The sequence below is a fragment of the Diabrotica undecimpunctata genome, chromosome 8 (genome assembly GCF_040954645.1).
Source record: "Diabrotica undecimpunctata isolate CICGRU chromosome 8, icDiaUnde3, whole genome shotgun sequence".
Taxonomy (NCBI): Eukaryota; Metazoa; Arthropoda; class Insecta; order Coleoptera; family Chrysomelidae; genus Diabrotica; species Diabrotica undecimpunctata.
The window spans coordinates 99,251,352-99,270,687 of NC_092810.1; the positions used below are offsets into that span (position 1 = coordinate 99,251,352).

The 19,336-nt window shown below is 29.6% G+C and overlaps 1 protein-coding gene across 3 annotated transcripts in view; it reads right to left on the reverse strand.

Moving 5' to 3' along the window:
• Window positions 1–19,336, reverse strand: part of LOC140447798 (uncharacterized) — a 113,104-nt gene that overhangs the window by 11,437 nt on the left and 82,331 nt on the right. Inside the window, exon 3 of one of the 3 annotated variants that reach the window (XM_072540659.1) lies at window positions 10,916–10,993. The exons of 1 other annotated variant lie outside the window; for it this stretch is intronic. In XM_072540659.1, the coding sequence (XP_072396760.1) occupies window positions 10,919–10,993 (75 nt within the window). In that variant the 3' untranslated portion in view covers window positions 10,916–10,918. Of the gene's footprint in view, window positions 1–10,915; window positions 10,994–18,549; window positions 18,877–19,336 lie in introns of those variants that run through there. One more of the 3 variants, XM_072540657.1, reaches the window with a different exon arrangement.

The following is a 19,336-nucleotide window of genomic DNA, read 5'->3' on the forward strand; positions in this document are numbered from 1 at the left end:
CGTGCAGGTCGTTTCATGTAATCTATTCCTCGAGGAGTAGTTTCATGTTGACAACCCCATGTATTTCAGCGATCCTACCAAATTGTTGCCTGAATTATATTCACAGCACTTACCTTAGACGCTTCGTGACTTAACGTTTAATAGTATTGTTTTAGTAAAATAAAATACAGATGATCTTAAAAATTTAAAGCACTATTTCTTTACAATTTGAAGCAATTAATCCTACAACTTTGTGGCGCTTTTGTCTTAATAAAAGAGTGCAATTGACAAATTAATTTATGGCATATCTTAATTTATAGAGAGTAAGTTTTTAAATCAAATTGTGTGTATTAACAAAAAAGTTAAGTTTTTGTTGAAAAAAGTGAAATAATAATGGAGTTCTTTAGATATTTTTGATGTGTGTAGTTTAAAATGTGTAAGTTGATTGAGTTGTATAAAGTATGAAGGATTAACGAAAAATTGATCTGACTATTTTTAAATATCAAATAGTAAAGAAAAATTATTTTGACAAATATCAACTTAATGATATATCGTTATATATTATATTTCCTTTTAAAGGAATCTGACAATTATTATTGAACGTATATATGAGTATAAAAATATAATAACAGACAACCGAAGGACATTTATATTTGATAAAATAGTTCAATATTACGTCGGAAAATGTAATCATTTTTTATTAATTGACTTTTTACGACTATGTTTCATTTTATACTACCGTTTTTGTTTTCTATAAATGCACATTTAAACGCATTTTTGTAGTTTTTACAGCCTAATGGCATGCTTAATTTAATAACGTTAATTTATATTTTTTTTGAGACTAGTTTTTTTTTTGTTTTTTGGCTTTGGTTTGAAACTTTCAGTTATATAATTTCTTATAAATATTGTATTCATTTATTATTTTATTTCGCGATCAGGGCATCATCGGAGCGACTTTATTATTGCACACAAGATATAAACCACGGTTAGATAGGTGAGCAACAATAAATAGGTAGGTACACATACAAGGGAAATTCATGCATTCAAATGAGCAACATTTAATTTAATTTTTTGCAGAAATATCATACTTAGTTTTAAAAAATTTGTATTATCTTCTCTTAGTAGTACATTTAAGTTTAAGGGAGTATTTAAACCTGCTTTTAGTAATTCTTGTGGGAACCTCATGCTTGTATTGAGAGGTAAGGGACAGTTGTTGTGCTTTAGATCAGCCGCGCTAGTTTTATACTCACATCTGCCTATTGAGAGAACACCGATTTTATGTAAATGCTTCGGAAAACATCCATGATCTACTTTTAATCTTGTGATACTCGACAATGTGTTTCTAGTTAGTGCAACAACTTTGTAAATGGGTCCACAGCTATTGTTGGCTGTAATTTATACAAATTTAATATGCTGTTTAACATCGTATGTTTAGAATTATTTAATTAATATACAGAGTGTTTCAAGATGTTTTAACAGGTCTGTAATTCAGGAAGTAATGAATTATTTTTTGAAAATTGGTAAATGTCAAATAGACCTAGAATACTATCAGTTGATATGTATACAAGAGGTCTGTGAGATCATCACGGGCCCTGTGACGTCATTACAGTTTAAATAATTAAATGAAACATGGAGCGAAGGTTAGGTCAAATGAAAGGCTGTTTTAACCTTAATTCAACTGTGTATTACAATGGTGGGATTAATGTTAATAAATACGCAAAATTTTTAATTTAATGGCACATTCATCATGTCCAAATTAACCAAAAACTAGCATATTTTATAGTACGAATTCATAGATAAAGTAGGCTGTTCTTAAGATCTTATTAAAATATTATTCACAACTAAAAATAGTAACAGCTAATGTCACTTTTTGTTTTCACTTACGTATACGTTTATTGTAGTCTTAAAATAGAATTTTAAAATTTTATGTGTTTATACAGTAGTAAAAATGTCTTTCCTATTCACACCTAATAGACTATTGATTATGTTTAAAAAAGTAGGGCTAAAAGAAAATACAACGTTAAAGCAGTTTTATTATTTTATATGATCAATGGACTCACAAATATAAAATAAAACCGCGGAGGGCTACCATTTGAAGGGATGCGTTTGTGAGAAATGGTTTAATTTGTCCTTATGCACTAGTGTGCATTTTTGTGAATTTTATGCACTTTTTGTACATTTAAATTAACAGGAAAGTTGTTCAAAATTAAATTTTCTGTTAAAATATTTTAAAGCCAAAAATATATTCATAAAATCAAGCAAAACAAACAGGAACATTCGCGATTTTTCTTTTTTGGCCCATAAATTTTTTATACGGTGGTAGAGGCATTGCTTAACAGAAAAAAAAATTATCTTTTCTCTTGAAAATTACCTTTGGTAAAAGTCTTAAGAACTTACAGTATTCCATATACGATTTTTCAAAGCTCGTCACTTACACCATTTTTGGATATTTTCTCTATTTTTTCACAAACCTTGTTCTATAACTTTCTTCTACACAGTTTTAGGTATATGCAGTGGTATATTTAATAGAAATAAAAATCACTACCTTTTAAAATGGTCTACTGTAAATAAATTTAGGACTAATTTTAAGCAAAATACGGTTCTTTAAAGTTTTATACTTTTGTGCTAATTTTTACTAAATTCCTTATTATGACTTTTTTCTAGTACATTTAAGTATACCTATGTATTACTAAATAAAAATAAACATATTTTCTGTACTTTAAAATAGTCTATTTTAAAAACATTTTCTTTTTTAAATTCAATAATAATTAGAGCTACTTCCTGCTCTTCTTTTCAAACTGTATTTACAAAATACCTTGTGAATTCAACAATTTTTATCTGGTAGAGACCCCAAGATTATTAAGTGTTACGATAATTGGAAACATGCGTCAATAGTCATAACAGAAAAAAACAGCAAAAGAGGAAAATCAAAGAAGCAGACTTTATCTTACCAAATGAAGGAAAAACTGTAGAAAACTCAATAATAGAATAAAACAAGTTGTGATTATCAATACTAAGAGAAGATGTTATAGTATAACAATGACAAACTAAACAATATAGGATAATAAAACCAAAGTTATTTATAGAAAATGTTCTAAGACTTCTTTAAAACCAAGAAATATCAATTTTAAAACGTTTATGTGCACCCACAGAGTTCTGTGAAATATACTAGAGCTCGAACTCTATGATCTTATTAAGAGAGAATTGAAGCCTGATAGAAGGAGCTGTTTTTCAGCGAAAGAAAAAATAAGGGGGCAAGAATTTGAAACTTACATTTGACTGAATATAAGAAAATTGATATCGCTTATGTTAGGTTTAATTATAATTTTTGTCACAGATAGTAAAGGTTGGAACTTGCTTTACTAACTTGATTTTAAAAGCAAAACAAGCGATTGTTTTATGCCAAAACAATTTAAAAAAGATACAAGATGCGTTGAATGCCATCTATGAACTTATCTTCCTTTTTTTCATCCATAACTGAAAGTTTTTATTTAATTAGTTACTGCGTAAATATTTATGTGCATAATTAAATTAACAAGCAATGGCTGGTACATCCATCCATCTATTCATTCATTTTTCACACACATGATTGAAACCTAAATTCAAAACTGACAAAAACTTTGTCATTGCTTAGAAAAAAATCTTGTGGATAGACAGCCTACGACTATGTGTCAAGCTTCTAAGCTTTCATTGGCAGCTTTTTTAAAACTCAACAACAACATTTAATAAATAAATTTTAAGAAAAAAAAAGAAAAAAGACAATTGTTGATTGTAGCATTTGACTACTTATTTATTATTTGTATTACATATTGCAATAATGTACGTACAGTAACAAAACAATTTACGTTTTCTATACAAAGTTCAACAATGACAGGATAAGATATTTAAGTTAGTTTATGCTTTTAAAAAGTAGTATTTACTTTCAGTTCTCCGATTTCTCAAGTCTTCTACTACAGTACATAAAGAGAAAATATTGCCTGAAAAAAGGTTATTTACTACAGACAGAACAATGCCATTGACTGTCATAGCATTCACACATAAAACATTTCTGAAGTCACCACTTTCCAAAAACAAGGTTTAAATTGATAGACTTTGACACTTACCGACATACACATGTCGGTATACATGTAATACATGCAGTGCCATGTAATTTCTTGTAGTACAATTAATGTACAGCACTATCGAACCATTTTTATACAATTATCCTAAATCATAAACCCAAAGATTTAATTACAAAAACTATGTTTTATCTAATTATGATTTAAAAATATACTTTGATAAGTAAAAATGATTATTTTTCGACCACCAGATCTTCTTATTTTAAATTAGATCAGATCAGATTATCTTATTTTAAACTTTTAAAAACCAATTTTACAAAATTAAATGTAAATATAACGAAAACAAGTGAAATTTCAAACATTGTTTACATTTTTTGACCCCTTATTTGTTTCACCTAGCGGATAACACGCACACTAAACCGGTTCACTAAACATATTCATTTTTTTTTCAGTTTTACATCTTATTTAATATTACTACATTTACATTTGCATCTAAAAAATTTACGAAAAATCACAATAGATTCTTCTTATTTATAATCGAGTATTCACAATAATTACACTTGAATTTAAGCATAATAATTGTTCAAAATAGTGTCTGAGACAATATCAACCAAGTAAGTAGGCAACTAATTATGTTTTATCTTTAAAATAAACGACACCAGTAAATTATGAACAAATCTAGGCCACCAACATTACATGCCATTTAAAAATAAAAAAATCCATGACATAAATCTCTGGTATAACCAGTGGCGGACTAGGTATATTCCCACACAAAAGAGTATGATGTCGCATTTACTTTTTAATTTTCGCATTTAATATACGAATAATAAGGAAATATTATTAATGTTTGCAAGGCTACTTTGTAGAAACATTTAGTGAGTATAGTATCACTATGACGATTTAAGAGCACATAAAACATGATATTTATAACTGCGCAGTGGCAAATCTTGGCTCTTTTAAATGTAAGTAGTATTAATACACTTACAGTTAGTAAGAAAAGATGGAAAATATTTATAGCTAAAGTGCTATTAATGATGACTGAGTATTTGATATTGTCCTTATTCTCACGCTAAATACAAGTTTTTTGTGTATTTTTAGAAAAGGTATTAATAATTTTCAAAAAATCGACTTTTGAAGCTATTTTTGCAATTAATAAGCAAAAAAATTAACAAAAATAACCTTGAAAACCTTCATTTTAAAGGATTTTTTATGGTTTTTCAGTAAAATTGTGTCACTTTTCAATATAATTTACTAGTCTTCACTTTATGTATTTAAAGTCAATTAACGATCTTACTTTGTTTACCTATATATTGTTTGTGAGTAAAAAATTACGTTTACTCTTTTACATATTACTGTTTATTACATATTTTTATCACGAAATTTGTCAAAAGCTGTTGTTAGATATCTGTATCAATGAGTGTCATGGGAAAATCTTTAGTTTCCTAGTGTACTTGAAGACAAAAGCTGCAAATTTAGAAGAAAAATATCAGGATCACATTAAAAGACGGGAAGAATCAAATTTAGCAAAAAAATTAGACAAAGAGCGGGCAATTACTGATAATAGTTTCTTAAGTGTCACGTTTGATTTACAAATCGTTCTGCAAATACCTTCTTCAGAAGTCTCACCAATGTATTACAGTAAAAAGCTGTGCGCGTTCAATTTCACAATTTACGAAGCAGCTAGTCAAAAAGTCCACTGCTACGCATCGACTGAAATTAATGGTCAAAGTGGCAGTTCAAAAATAGGCACATGCCTGCTTAAGTTCATAAAATCTTTGCCACAAAATAATACCTAAATAAGTTATATCTGTAGCCACAAAAACAGAAATCAGTTTATTGCAGCATTATTTCTATTTATCGTACAAAGCAGCAATTTAAATATTGTACAGCATAATTTTTTAGAATCTGGGCATTCTTATATGGAAGTAGATTCCATGCATAGTGCCATAAAAAATGCTAACAAGAATGTTTCAGTAGACACTATGCATGATTTTTTAAATATTTTTAAACTGATAAACCTGAAGCAGATAAACCGCAATATATACTATTTTTAACGAGTTGTAAATCCTATAAAAGAAATTTAACTATTATACTCCAAAGAAATTCCTATTTCTAAACTTAAAAAGCAGGATCTTCTAAAATTATGTAAGACAGGAATAATTCTCTCTGAATTCCATGCTTGGTATCAGTTAATACCATCAGAGAGTGGAAAAATGATGTTGTTCCAGAGCCATCAGTATTGTTCGATTCGGATTCGGATTAGTTCTACCTGTCTGATTAGATTTAGATTTATTCTAGTAGAGAAACTTTTACATGTTTTTTTCATTTTCTAATTTAAAAAATAAAGTAAATGTTTTTTTTGAAACTTTAGTCTTACACTGTTAATAAATAAAATTAGAAATATTTTCTTTGCGTTTTATTATTGATCAATAATTATCTTATTGTGGCAATAATTTCAATAAGAACAAATTTCTACATCAAAAAGTGACCAAGTAAATTTTTGTTTTTTTTTTACAGATAAAATATAGTATGCAACTCGCAATACCATCTGCATTCAGTACAGTAAAAATTATATGTATATATGGAATAATAGACATGTATCGCACATTAGGCTGAGACCTATGTATAGTAGTGATAGTTGTGATAAGATCCATGTTGAGCAATGATTAATCAGATGATATATATATATATATATATATATATCAAGTAAGATATGTTTTATAATGTGGCCAGACCTCTTTGTGAAGAGCAGATGTTTGATTGGAGGGAGATACATGTGTAGTAGTGATGTTTGTTGGTTTGGTCATACTGTAAAAATGGTATACGTTCTTCGATTCATCATGTTATATTTGTAGTAATAACTCACACGTTGTTTTACGTTATATCCTTTTCAGCGTCACCTCGCCTTTCATACATTGTTTCGAGAGAGAGAGAGAGAGAGAGAGAGAGAGAGAGAGAGAGAGAGAGAGAGAGAAGCGATAGGCTGAATGACATATAGGTGCTAGAAGGTTTGGACATAGTTAAAGGCTGTAGCCGACAGGTTGCATGACGAGATGATAAACTGTAATAGCATGGAATCCCCTTCAAAATAGGTCCAATATATAATATAGTGCCGTTTTCTCAATGTTGTCATGTATGTTTCTCTGTTAGCCTTAGTGACTACTCTTCTTTTCTTCAACGTCTATTATGTTAAAATTCGATCAATAGCAACAAAGATCCAATATAATGCCGTTTTGACAATGTCTTTCTCTTTGTTTTTATGATACATATTTGATATCTTCGCCTTTTTCCAACGAGCCCTCATTCGCAAAGATCGGACCAATAGAAACCCTCCCCTTACCGTTGTTACCTTGCACAATATTAAACGTTAAGCCGCTTAGACGTTATGAGCTTACTGTCTTTTTGGCAATAAGCCGCCACGTTTTTTTTTCTGTGTCTACGTATTTGTTGAGCGCTTCTCTTTACATCCATACCTTACACGTTGTTGTACGTGAAGCCGTTTCGACGTTACAAGCTTAGTGTCCTTTTGTTAACGCCGCCATCTTTGTTTTTTGCTTCAACGTATTCGTTACTTCCCCCCTTTCCAACGATACCACACACGTCACGAACCGATGAGCCGTCGCGCCTCCACCACAAAAAGAGCCAAACATGAGCAGAATGGACCTTAGCGATTTCTTATGGGATTTAACATGGGAAAATAGCCAGAACTCTCCTAGCCCTTTTACTTTTTACAAAAAGGTTAATACGTATATTAGAGGTACTTGGAATCACTTCTAACTTTACAACTTCAACCATTTAATAACTGGAAAGAAAAAATACATACTTATCCTTTTAAAAGGATTTAAAAATAAATTCAAATAAAATTACAGAATATTCAACATCAGTTATTTCGAAATTATGATATTTGACTTGGTCAGTTTTTGCAGAATGCCCACGATATGTACGAAAAGTGCATATAGAATTCACACAAATGCACCCTAGTGCATATTGACTAATTCACCCCTTTCTCAAAAACGATCTATTTTTCATATTTGGAGGTCTATTAACCATATAAATTAATAAAATTCCTTTAACCTTGTAGTCTTATAGCCCTCTTTTTTTTTTAAATAAATAGCATTGTAAACTTGTTCATTTTTACGTTTATTGCATTCGTGATTTATTATTTTTCCACCTTAAACACTTCAACATTATTTTCGTTTGCATATAATATTAAAATATATTATTATTCCTTAAATTTTCTTGAACATCAGTATAACTATTCCTTCATATCTATAAAGTGTATAAAGTAACGGATCCTGTAATTAAGAATTCTACGTCATGTAAAAAACCGTCGTCGTTATTAATGGATAAAATTTTGGTACTGTTATACGCGTTAATTGTTTCATTACGAAAATCAAATTCTCAGTGGATTCTAAAAATTTACACTGAATTTTTATTTTTTGGGTTTTACAAAACTAAATACTTTATCTTAATGACCGTGTTTACTGGGAAAATTTTCAATGTTTAGTAGAAATAAAAGTTGATATTATTTTGTATTCTAAATTCTAATTTGAAAATAGTCATTTATATCAGATTATTACGAAAACTCATATAGATGTCTTATATATGATGAATGACACACACTTATGGAAAATTCGTATATTACAATAGTTTTTGGAATTGGTTTAAACGTAAGCCAAAGAAGATATAAAGTATGTCGTTAAGATTAATAATGATCCATTATTTTAGTATATAACTTGGTGAGTTATATCTAGTTTTTCATCCAGTGAAACCAAAACAGTAAGTCTATAATTTTGTTATATCGAATATTATAAATAATTTATTTGGATAACAATTAACATAATAAGATATATCTTTTTTTTTGTTTATCCTTTCTGATTGTAGGCAAATTGGCAGTTTTATCTTCATCACCTGCCCCCTTCGTGATTTAATGTTTCAAAGTGATCAATTCACGTTTTCAGGCGGCCAATGCTACGGTGTTCTACTGGTGATTTATTTTGAAAGATTATAATTGACCTTTCTTTTTTCCTTTTGCTATGATCGGTTACTCTTTTTTCTTTTTTTCTTTTTATTTCCCAGTTATTTATATCTTCATTCTTCTAAAATTTGTGTTATTGTTTTGCTTCTTTTAATCGATAGGAGTGTTTTTACAGTCACTCTGCGTTTATTTATTTCTGTTGTTTTATTTGTTCTATTTAATGTATTGTTAGTTGTTCATAGTCTTTTTTGAAACGTCATAAACCACTTTTAATTTGAGATCTGAATACTGATCACATTTATTTAAAGTTCAAAAAGTAATTTTTTAATTATTCTTTGAGATTTCCTAATATTGACCTTTAATCGCTCTAACCAGTATCCAAGTTTGCTCTGATTTCTTCATATTCGTTATATAAATATGACATTCTTATATGATGTAAAATGTGCTCGTTATTCCCCTTGCATTGTTTTTTTATTATTTGAACATAACCATGAGTTTAACATATATAACTGCGACTTTAATTTGCAGTTCTTGTATCAGGTTCTTCGTATGCACCTACCTTTATGCGTTTTTAATTGTTTTTAGCTGAGACCCATTTCATTATCCTCTTTTATCGCGTTTCCTTTGTTTTTTCTCCTATCGTTTTCCTATAAAATTGTTTTGTTTTGCTAATGTTTTCAAAAATTCTTGTTTAAAATAAAGATCTAATCAAACTTTACTTTCATAAAATCAGAAATGTCACGTTAAAACGAGAAAAAATAGTCCATATTTTAAATGAATAACAAATTACGATTTTCTGCAATATCTTTATATTTTGGTGTAAAGTTTTTAATTTCTGGCACTTTCTTGCATATAAGAGCGTTAAAATCTTTGTTAATATTCATAAGCTTGTCATATTTGTTAATTATATAACGACAATTAAAGAGTTGCTCCATGTAATTTAACTTGAGTTCAAGGAATACCCTTGTCTAGCTTTTTAACATTGTACAACAAAACGTTAAGTTGAATCCTAATCCTCATTTCTTGTGGTAACACTCTAAATACTGTAAGCTTGCTGTCTATATTGTATGTGATCCTTTGTCATATGGACGGCTTTACGTAGGGATTTTCTCCCACTAGAGTTTTTATTTGGTCTGCCCATCGTGTTGGAGATCTTCCCTTGGTCTTCGGCCTACTACTTTTCCTTCTACTACTAATATTTTCATGGTCCTCGTTCTTCTAGCTATGTTGCCTAAGTAGTTTAGGTATGCTCAGTTTACTTTTTTTAATAGCCTGCTTTTTATATATAGCTCTTCCAGAACTGACAGGTTGGTTCTGTGTTCTGTCCAGGACATGCGTAGAATTCTTCTATAGATACTCATTTTGAAGGCTTCAATCTTGCTCCTATTGATTCTTTTGAAAGTCTTTGTTTTATCTGCGTATGTAGCAATGGGAAAAATAAGGGCATTGACAAACCTGAACTTAATATTTCTTGTTATTGTTTGGCATTTAAATCATTTAAACTTGATATGCTGCTAGTATAAGTGTACCATCTGCGTATCGCAGATATACTGCCTCCTATAGTAATTCTTTCATCTTTCGCCTCATTATATATTCAGAATATGTGTTGTAAAATTTCTTTCTTTTTTTCTTGAACGCACCCAAATATATTCCATATATTTTAACTTTGGCTGAGTTTTTATCCCACAAATTTTTTATTACGTTAACTAGGTGATTAGGTACTCAAATATTTTCATTATACTCCAGAAAGAACTATCTTAGAAGAAACAAATATCATTTTTTTAACTGCACCATCCAATGCTATTAAATATCGAATTTGAAGTCTAGTTTTAAAAATATCTAGTTTGAATTTTGCATTTCAAAATGTTACACAGTAAAAGGGACCAAAAATGAAACTTACCACCTAATGCCAATATGGAGAAAACAGCAATAAGGGCCAAATCAGTGATCCAGCTACCTCATCCTTTGGAATTTTTAACTAAAGAAAATTTAATATCTTAGTACTTAATTTTTTACGTCGTAATTATAGATTTTTAGGTAATAGTTTGTTATATATATACAAGTATTTGTACAGAATATTACAAAATATACAAAGTTTATGTATGGATACTGGGATCAAAATAAAGAAACTTATTGAGTAATACAAAAACTGGTACTTACTAAGCAGAAGGTCCAGTTTCACCAAAAAAATTTAATAATATATCTGGCAAATAAGTTTGGAAAAAATATGTACAAAATAAGTTATTGTAGTTTTATAGAGAAATATTTTGTAACAATATATATGCATTATTTTAATTTGTATCTTATAATAGTGAATAGTAAAGTTGTTTGACCAGTGTTTCCTTATTTTCCCATAACATCTAGAATCTATTGGTCTATTCTTCCCGATGAGTTGTAATATAAGTGAAAAAGGACGATTCTTATCGAATACAGCAAAAATTTGTTGAACATAATACCCCTTCAAATAAAGCATAAATTTAGTTACAATTTTTAAGAAACGCTACTAACTGTGCTGTAATAAAACTTTCTGTTTCTGCAAATAATTGCATTCCTAAAACTTGCCGTCTCCTTGGCGTTACTGTTTATGTTCCAATATTTTTAAATATTTTTAATATTTAAATAAGTGTTAGTAAATATTAAATAAAGAAATATAACGAAATGCAATAATTATTTTTTGTACTTTTTTGAGATAGCGATCTCAACTTAGAGGCATAATAGAAATGATTAAGTACTATATTTGGTCTGCACTGTCATGGAGTAGAAGCTTATAAATATCCAAAACTTATCAATAATAAATAGAAACTTAATAGTGAAAGTGTAGGTACAACGAAAAATATTAAAAATATCTTGGAAATCTATGGACCTGGAAGTACTTGGAAGCACTGAACAGTAACGAACTATTAAAGTCTGTTAAAACTAGTAAAAAACTCTATTTGGACTAATTATTGAATGCAAAGCATAATGAAATAGGACAACTTATAATTAAAAGAAAAATAAAACACCGAAGAAACTTCTGTAGAAATCAAATTTTTTGCCTGAACTACAATCGAGGGTAGACCAAAATCGTAAACGATCTATATAAGGAAAGATCATGAAGCCATCGCTACGGTGATCGCCATTGTCAGAGACATTTCTTTTATTTTTTTTTAGAAGCAGATAATATTTATAATATTCGAAATCTATTTGCTCATACAAAAGCTTATTCATATAAACGATAAAATGCCTCAACGTTTTCTTTATTTAAAGAGTCATCGTATTGTAAGGTAAGGAAAGAAAATCTTAGAAATCTTAATAAAACTTAATAAACTCAAAGTAAATTGTTTTTCATGCATTCGAATTGAAACTAGATCAATGTCGAACGTGATATTGGTAAAGCATTATGAGCAATTTTTGATAATAATTATAATTTATATATCGTAAGACGATAAGATCGTCTAGAATTAGTGCATAATTTATAGATTTGGAAGCTGAGTTGTACAAATTGCCATAATAATTACAAATTTCCGACAAAGCTTTCTAACACTCATAAGGAATTACATAAGAGGAAGCGGTAGAATATGAGATAAAAATCAAAGAAGACGCACCTGCTTTTACGATACATTTTTCTTTCACTAATATGTCACTTTAGTTTTTTAAATAAATACATCGCTCTGTACATTTTTTTATCCTCACTTCAATAAGACTTAAACCACAATAACACTTATCTAGTTAGTAGTAGTTTACCTAGTCATGAAGATCATAAACAAATAAAACTTATCTTGCCAAATAGTTTCGAAGTAATTCAGTAAATATAGAATGCTCTGATTTTGATTTTAATTCATAAAACTAACAATACCTTGATGTTTATTGAAAAGTTTTGTACAATAAATTGTTTTAATAACTAAAGCTGACATATGTTTTATGTGTTTTAAAAGCTTCTACAATAAAGACGCTCTACATAAAGCGACGAAAAAATTGTAAAGCGCTTTGAGAAAACTTTAAGAGTAAAAGGTGACATTCAAACAGGAAGAAATTACAATTTGTTTGTATTCCAGAGTTTCGTTAAAGATTCACATACATCCTCAGGCAGAGCTGCACAAATAACTGATGTAGGTAATGCTAATGTTGCGTGTACTACATAAAAATTCATTTAAACCGTACAAAATCCAGTTGTTGCAAGAATTAAATGAATATGACTATGAGCGTAGATTACAGTTTAGTGAAGAAAAGATGACTAAAATTGTAACTGATAATAAAATAATAAGATAAATTATTTTGACGAAGCATGACTGTGAGGAAATGTAGATCGCCAAAATTTAAGTTATTGGAGTCAGGTAAATCCATACTGGAAACCTAAAAACCATACACAAAGACCACAAATACCAAATGTATGGCCGAGTATAGTGGTCACTCAGTTAATTGGGCCATTTTTTCTAGAAGGAAATTTTACAAGCCCTAAAAACAAAATTGGAGCCAATTTTGACCAGATATGGTTTTATCAAGACGAAACTCCATGTAGTATTGACCGGCTTCCTCGTTTACCCGATTTAAATCCTAATGATTATTTTTTATTGATGATACTTGAAAAGTAGAATTTATAAAATTAAACCAGCAAAAGTTGTAGAGATAAGGCAAAGAATTATCGATGAATGCGCATTAATTTCTAGAGAAACGTGGAGAAAATCCTTTGATAATTTGCATCCAATTATCAAAGTAAACATCAACATCAAATTTCAAGTTTCCTGTATTGTGTTCCAAGTGTTGTTGTATAATTTGAACCATCCACTCAAGAGATAATTAGGGGTATTCTGACTTTTGGTCCACTCTCTCTCTCTCTCTCTCTCTCTCTCTCTCTCTCTCTCTCTATATATATATATATATATATATATATATATATATATATATATATATATATATATACTGTCCAAATACAAAAAAAGGCAATCAGGAAACCTAGTAGAATTTATTTGTCTTTAAATAAATAATGATAAAATCTACTCAAATATTCCAACGTTCGCTCGTATGTACATTAATGTACAATATGTAAATGTGTATGTTGAATGTTCCATGGAATGTTGTAGAAAATTTTCTAATCAAAAACTTTCCCATTCGCCTTATCTAATTTTTCCACATTCAGTCTCACAACGTAATAACAAATGTATGAAATAACAGATTTGACGCCTGTAAATCACTATAGCATTGAATACAAAGTACTCAAAAAGACGAACAACCAAAACGACAAATCACTAAGAAGTAAAATGAAAAAACAGCAGTATTCGAGTGATTTTAAACGTAGAAATGAATATCAGTTGCTATAATTGGTTATGAAGGAAAATTTTTACGACAAACGCGGTATGAGAGAAAGCATAATAATATATTGGTAAGAAACCTCGGAAAACTTTGAGTCAACTGTTCCACAATAGATACAAGAGTGAAAATTAACATGGTGATAATTAATCTCATGCTGCATAGAATAGGCAAGGAAAGAGAACTTTTTAACACAGTAAAAGTTAGAAAAACATCATACCTAGGCCACATACTGAGAAATAATAAGTACCAATATGCCCAACTTATAGTGAAAGGAAAAATCGAGGGAAAGAGAGGCCTAGGAAGGAAAAGACTATCGTGGCTCAGAAACATCCGACAATGGACAGGGCTAAATTTTGAACAGCTAATAAGAACAGCTGAAGATAGAGAAGATTTTAAAATTGTAGTAGCCAACCTCTATTGAGGAGAGGGCACTTTAAGAAGAATTAATCTCAATAGAACATGAAGGAAAAAAAAAAGGAACACCAACAACAAAATAATTTTTATAAGCAACTCAACAATATAAATGTGACTTGGAAATAACGCAAATCAAGAAGAAAAATAGAACAAAATAAAAATAAATAAACTTATTTTTATTCTCTTTTTTTGTCATTCGTCAAATTATTCATTGATATTTAAAGATATCTATAACACAGTTTACATTTCGTAAGGCTGGTTTAAATCAACATTTTTAACTTTCCCAGTAAACATCCAACGAGAACAAATGTAGCAACTATAGAATTATATGTCCTATGAGCTATCCACTAAAGACCTCTCTCAAAGTAATTCACAGTAAATAGACAAATATGTGATCAACATTTATCACGAACATAGTGATTCATCACACTTTGAGTACGCGGGAAGCCCTCTTTAACACTAAAGTTCTATTTTAAAGATGCAGAGACGTTAATTGTGATGTCTTCATATGTTTTTTAGACTGCCAAAATGCATTCCATAGAATAAAGCATACTAAACCTATGTCGATAGTAAAAAATAAGTTGGTATAGGTGATAAAATCCTTGGAACTATTAAAACATATACTTTAATTAAACTCAGAATATAAAAATAGATAACCAGTTATCAAATCTTATACCAATACAATGAGGAGTGCGACAAGGATGCATATTTACACCCCTTCTCTTGATATATGCTCCAAATAATTTAATTAAACATGCCGTAGAACATGTGAAAGAATGAATTTCAGTAAAAAAAAACAGATATGTACGATATGGTAGTTTTTGCAGATGGGGTATGGAAGAGCTACACACATTAATGAATCGCAGAATGTAGAAGTGATTCAAATACATGGGCTAGATCTGAATATAAAAAAGACCGAATAAATGATCATTCGAGAAACACGTAACAACATTCAACTAAAAAATTGGACATAACAACGGATAGCAAAGAATAAATCCGCATTTATTAAGAACTTGATTTTTACAAGCTAATACCTACGTTTAACAACTAATTAAAAGCAGACTTAAAAGACTTTGTCGGATGCATCTATGAAGATGCTGAACGCTTTAAAGATATGGTAATAGATACTAATGCTACGGATCTCATGGATTGATTGAATGACGAATTCTAAAGTTTCTTCACAAAATGAAAATTCTGAATGAAAATTATTTATAAAAAATTAATAGTAGATATCTTTTACTTTAGTTGGTTATTAAATGGAAAGGCAGTCATATTCAACATGGCAACCTGGTACAACCAGCTGTAAGCAAAGTTAAAATTGTCATGATAGTCTAAAAAGATATGATAGGCACCACGAGAAGAAGAACTTGTGGCTAAATGGAACTATCTTCAAATCAATACATTGCATTTAAACTAAAACGAATGTGTTATAAGTCGGTTCGCTATATTTACGCGGATTTCGGATTAACAAAATTATGCTAATGACTCATTGATAACCAGTTGCAGTAAACGACTTCCCAGAAAATTAGGTAAAAACTGCATTAATGGTCATATTTTAAAATACATTAAAATAACATTAGGGTAGGTATAAATTTGTTACAATATTGCAGTTGAATTGATTCTTTGCCATTGTTGAGATTGTATGTTTGGTGGAAATATTTAAAAATGCCTAGACGTGTGTTAGATGTAGATAGTCTAATTTGTAGTGTACATAAGTATTTTACGGATGAAAAAGAAAATGGCAGTCCCTTAAAATCGGTAATGTCTGTTCAACAACGCGTATGTGATGCTCTAGGAATTAGTGAAACCAAACTAAGAGGAGTATTACAAAATCGCAATAATAAACGGCCGAAAGAAGATCACCGAAAAACTCGCCTATCATTGAAAACGAAAGATATTCCAGATGGAAAAAAATTTGAAATTCGTGATACCATTTATCGAATGCGAGCCAACAAGGAACATGTGACCTTAAATACAATTCTCTCGGAATTAAAAGATAGAAAATTTGACGAAATTGGCAGAACAAGTCTATGGCAAGTGGTACATAATTTGGGTTTCTAATTTCAAAAGGAGGATAACAGAAAAGCCCTTTGGGAAAGAAGTTCTGTTGTGCATAAAAGAACTTTTTAAGAAAATATTCTAAATTAAAAGAAGAAAGGGCAAATTTTATATAGTTAGACGAAACATGGATATTTTCTAGGGGTGCAACCAAGAGAATATGGCAAGATGATAACGTAAAGTCTATCAAATATACTGATGGAGAAGGGAAGCGACACATAATTTTACATGCAGGAGGGAAATCGGGTTTTATAGAAGGTGCTAATTTAATATTTTCATCTAAATCAAAATCAAGTGACTATCACGATAATATGAACACAGAAATGTTTGTAAAATGGTTACATGAAAAACTTCTCCCAGGTTTAAGTGAGCCCAGCGTAATTATTTTAGACAATGCACCTTACCATTCTGAAGTAATAAACAAAATTCCAACTAATTCTTGGACTGTTAATAAAATCAAAGAATGGTTGACAAAGGAACATATACCATTTACACAACATATTTTAAAATCAGAATTATTACGCTTGGCAAATATCCACAAAACCAAAAACCTTTGTTGTGGATCAGATTATTGAAAGTTACGATCGTCAAGTTTTACGTCTGCCACCGTATCATTGCCAGTTTAATCCCATCGAATATATATGGGGAATAGCAAAACAATATTATGACAACCATATTGGGCCTAACGGTTATAGCGACGACGCAGTTCGGGAAACTTGGCGAAAGGCACTTTTAATTGTAACTCCAGAAGTGTGGTGCAACTGTATTATTCAAGTGCGAGAAACTAATAGAAGATTGGTGGACTCGTGAAAATAAAATAAACGAAATAAGTCCAATCATAATAACAATTAATGGTGATGACAGTGATGATGATGACGATTATGATATTTTTGATGATAATGACTGATTTTCATTTTTGTTAGCAAGTTAAATTTTTTTATTTTTCATTAGAAATTCTCTCCATGGAACAAATATACATAGACCATATTTTCTGTGTGAAGTGTAATATAAAATTATTATTAGGTTAATATTAGCCACATTAGACTCCATTAATGAAGTAATTCTCCTTATTATACTGTCAATTATATAAAAGATTTTCCATTATTATTTAATTAAAAAAAGTTATGGATTATTTTTCATTTCATTTGACCAGTTGATATTTCCCCAAAGAGCAGGTAATTAAAACTGGATACTTACAATAAAATTTTTAATCCGAAACCCGCGTAAATATAGCGAACCGACTTATATATACTCATTGGTGTGTGTAATACAGTCTAAGTGGTCAGGATTAAAAGTTACACGCCTCTTATCGATAAAGGGCGTGTAAGTTTTAGGTAATAAAGGATAAGGTAATTAAATACACACCCAAAGGTCAAATAAAATGAGAACTCACCTAGATGTACTTCTCTTACTCTTAGTAGAGCTATAAATATCTCAAACAATAAATGCAATATGGTTAGCTAATAAGAATATAAACCGGGAATCTCATTAAGTAAAGCCAGGGAAAATCCAGGCTCCCCGTCAAAAATTTTCACTTGAAAAGAAATATTTGCTTGAAAATGGTTCTTTGACAAGAAAAATATTTCCTGATTTCATGTATTAGTATAATTACGAAATATCTTGTTGAAATAAAACCCTGTTCCAAAATATAAAAAGAGCAAAGATAATGATGATTAAATTACGAAAGATAATTATGATTGTAATAATTATGTCATTTAAGAAAAGCTATTAATTAAACATAATTTATTTGATTTTAGGTTACAACTATTTATGTTATTGCTATACATAAATATTTATAAAAAATATCACTTAAACAATTACACTCAAACATTAAAATATTTTAACTTTGTTGATATAAACTGCTTTTCCCTAACAAATAAATATATGGGACTGGACTCTTCATATATTTCAGTCATAACATTCCCACTTTACTTCTGTATTATATTTAAGTCTGCTTCTGTATAACAAATGCAGCATTTGTTATTATTTTGGACTTAGAAAGTATTTTATAGCACTTTCTGTCATACCCATACCAAAATCATTTACAAATACAATAGCTCTGACTGCCATATTATAAGATACTGAAGACAATCGATCGATCTGAAAAAGGAAAGTTAGTATAGCAGAAAGTTAAATAAGAGAGTAAACAATAGAAAGATAGTGCAAGGTTAGCTTAGAAAAAAAAGTAAAAGTTATATTAGTAAAAAGTGTGGTAGGTTTTTGTTATAAGATGCATAATAAAATTAAATTACTTAACCCATGAGAGATCTCCCAACTAGAGCACTCGGTGAAATGCGTGATTTATTTTTAAGGAGGTAGGACGGAACTATATCAAATATTCAGCAATAGCTAAAGTTTATAATGCTTCTGTCTTCCAGATTCGTCCTGTGGTATTTTCAAAATCGTCACTCCATCAAATTTGAAATCTTTATCCAGGTCTTCTGGCTTCGTATTATTGAAAGTGTCTTATTTCTATATTTTTGTTCTTATTGTTTCTATTTTATATTCGTTATTGTTAAATGAGTCTATGTTCAAGAAATAAGGTCCCTAATCATTTGTC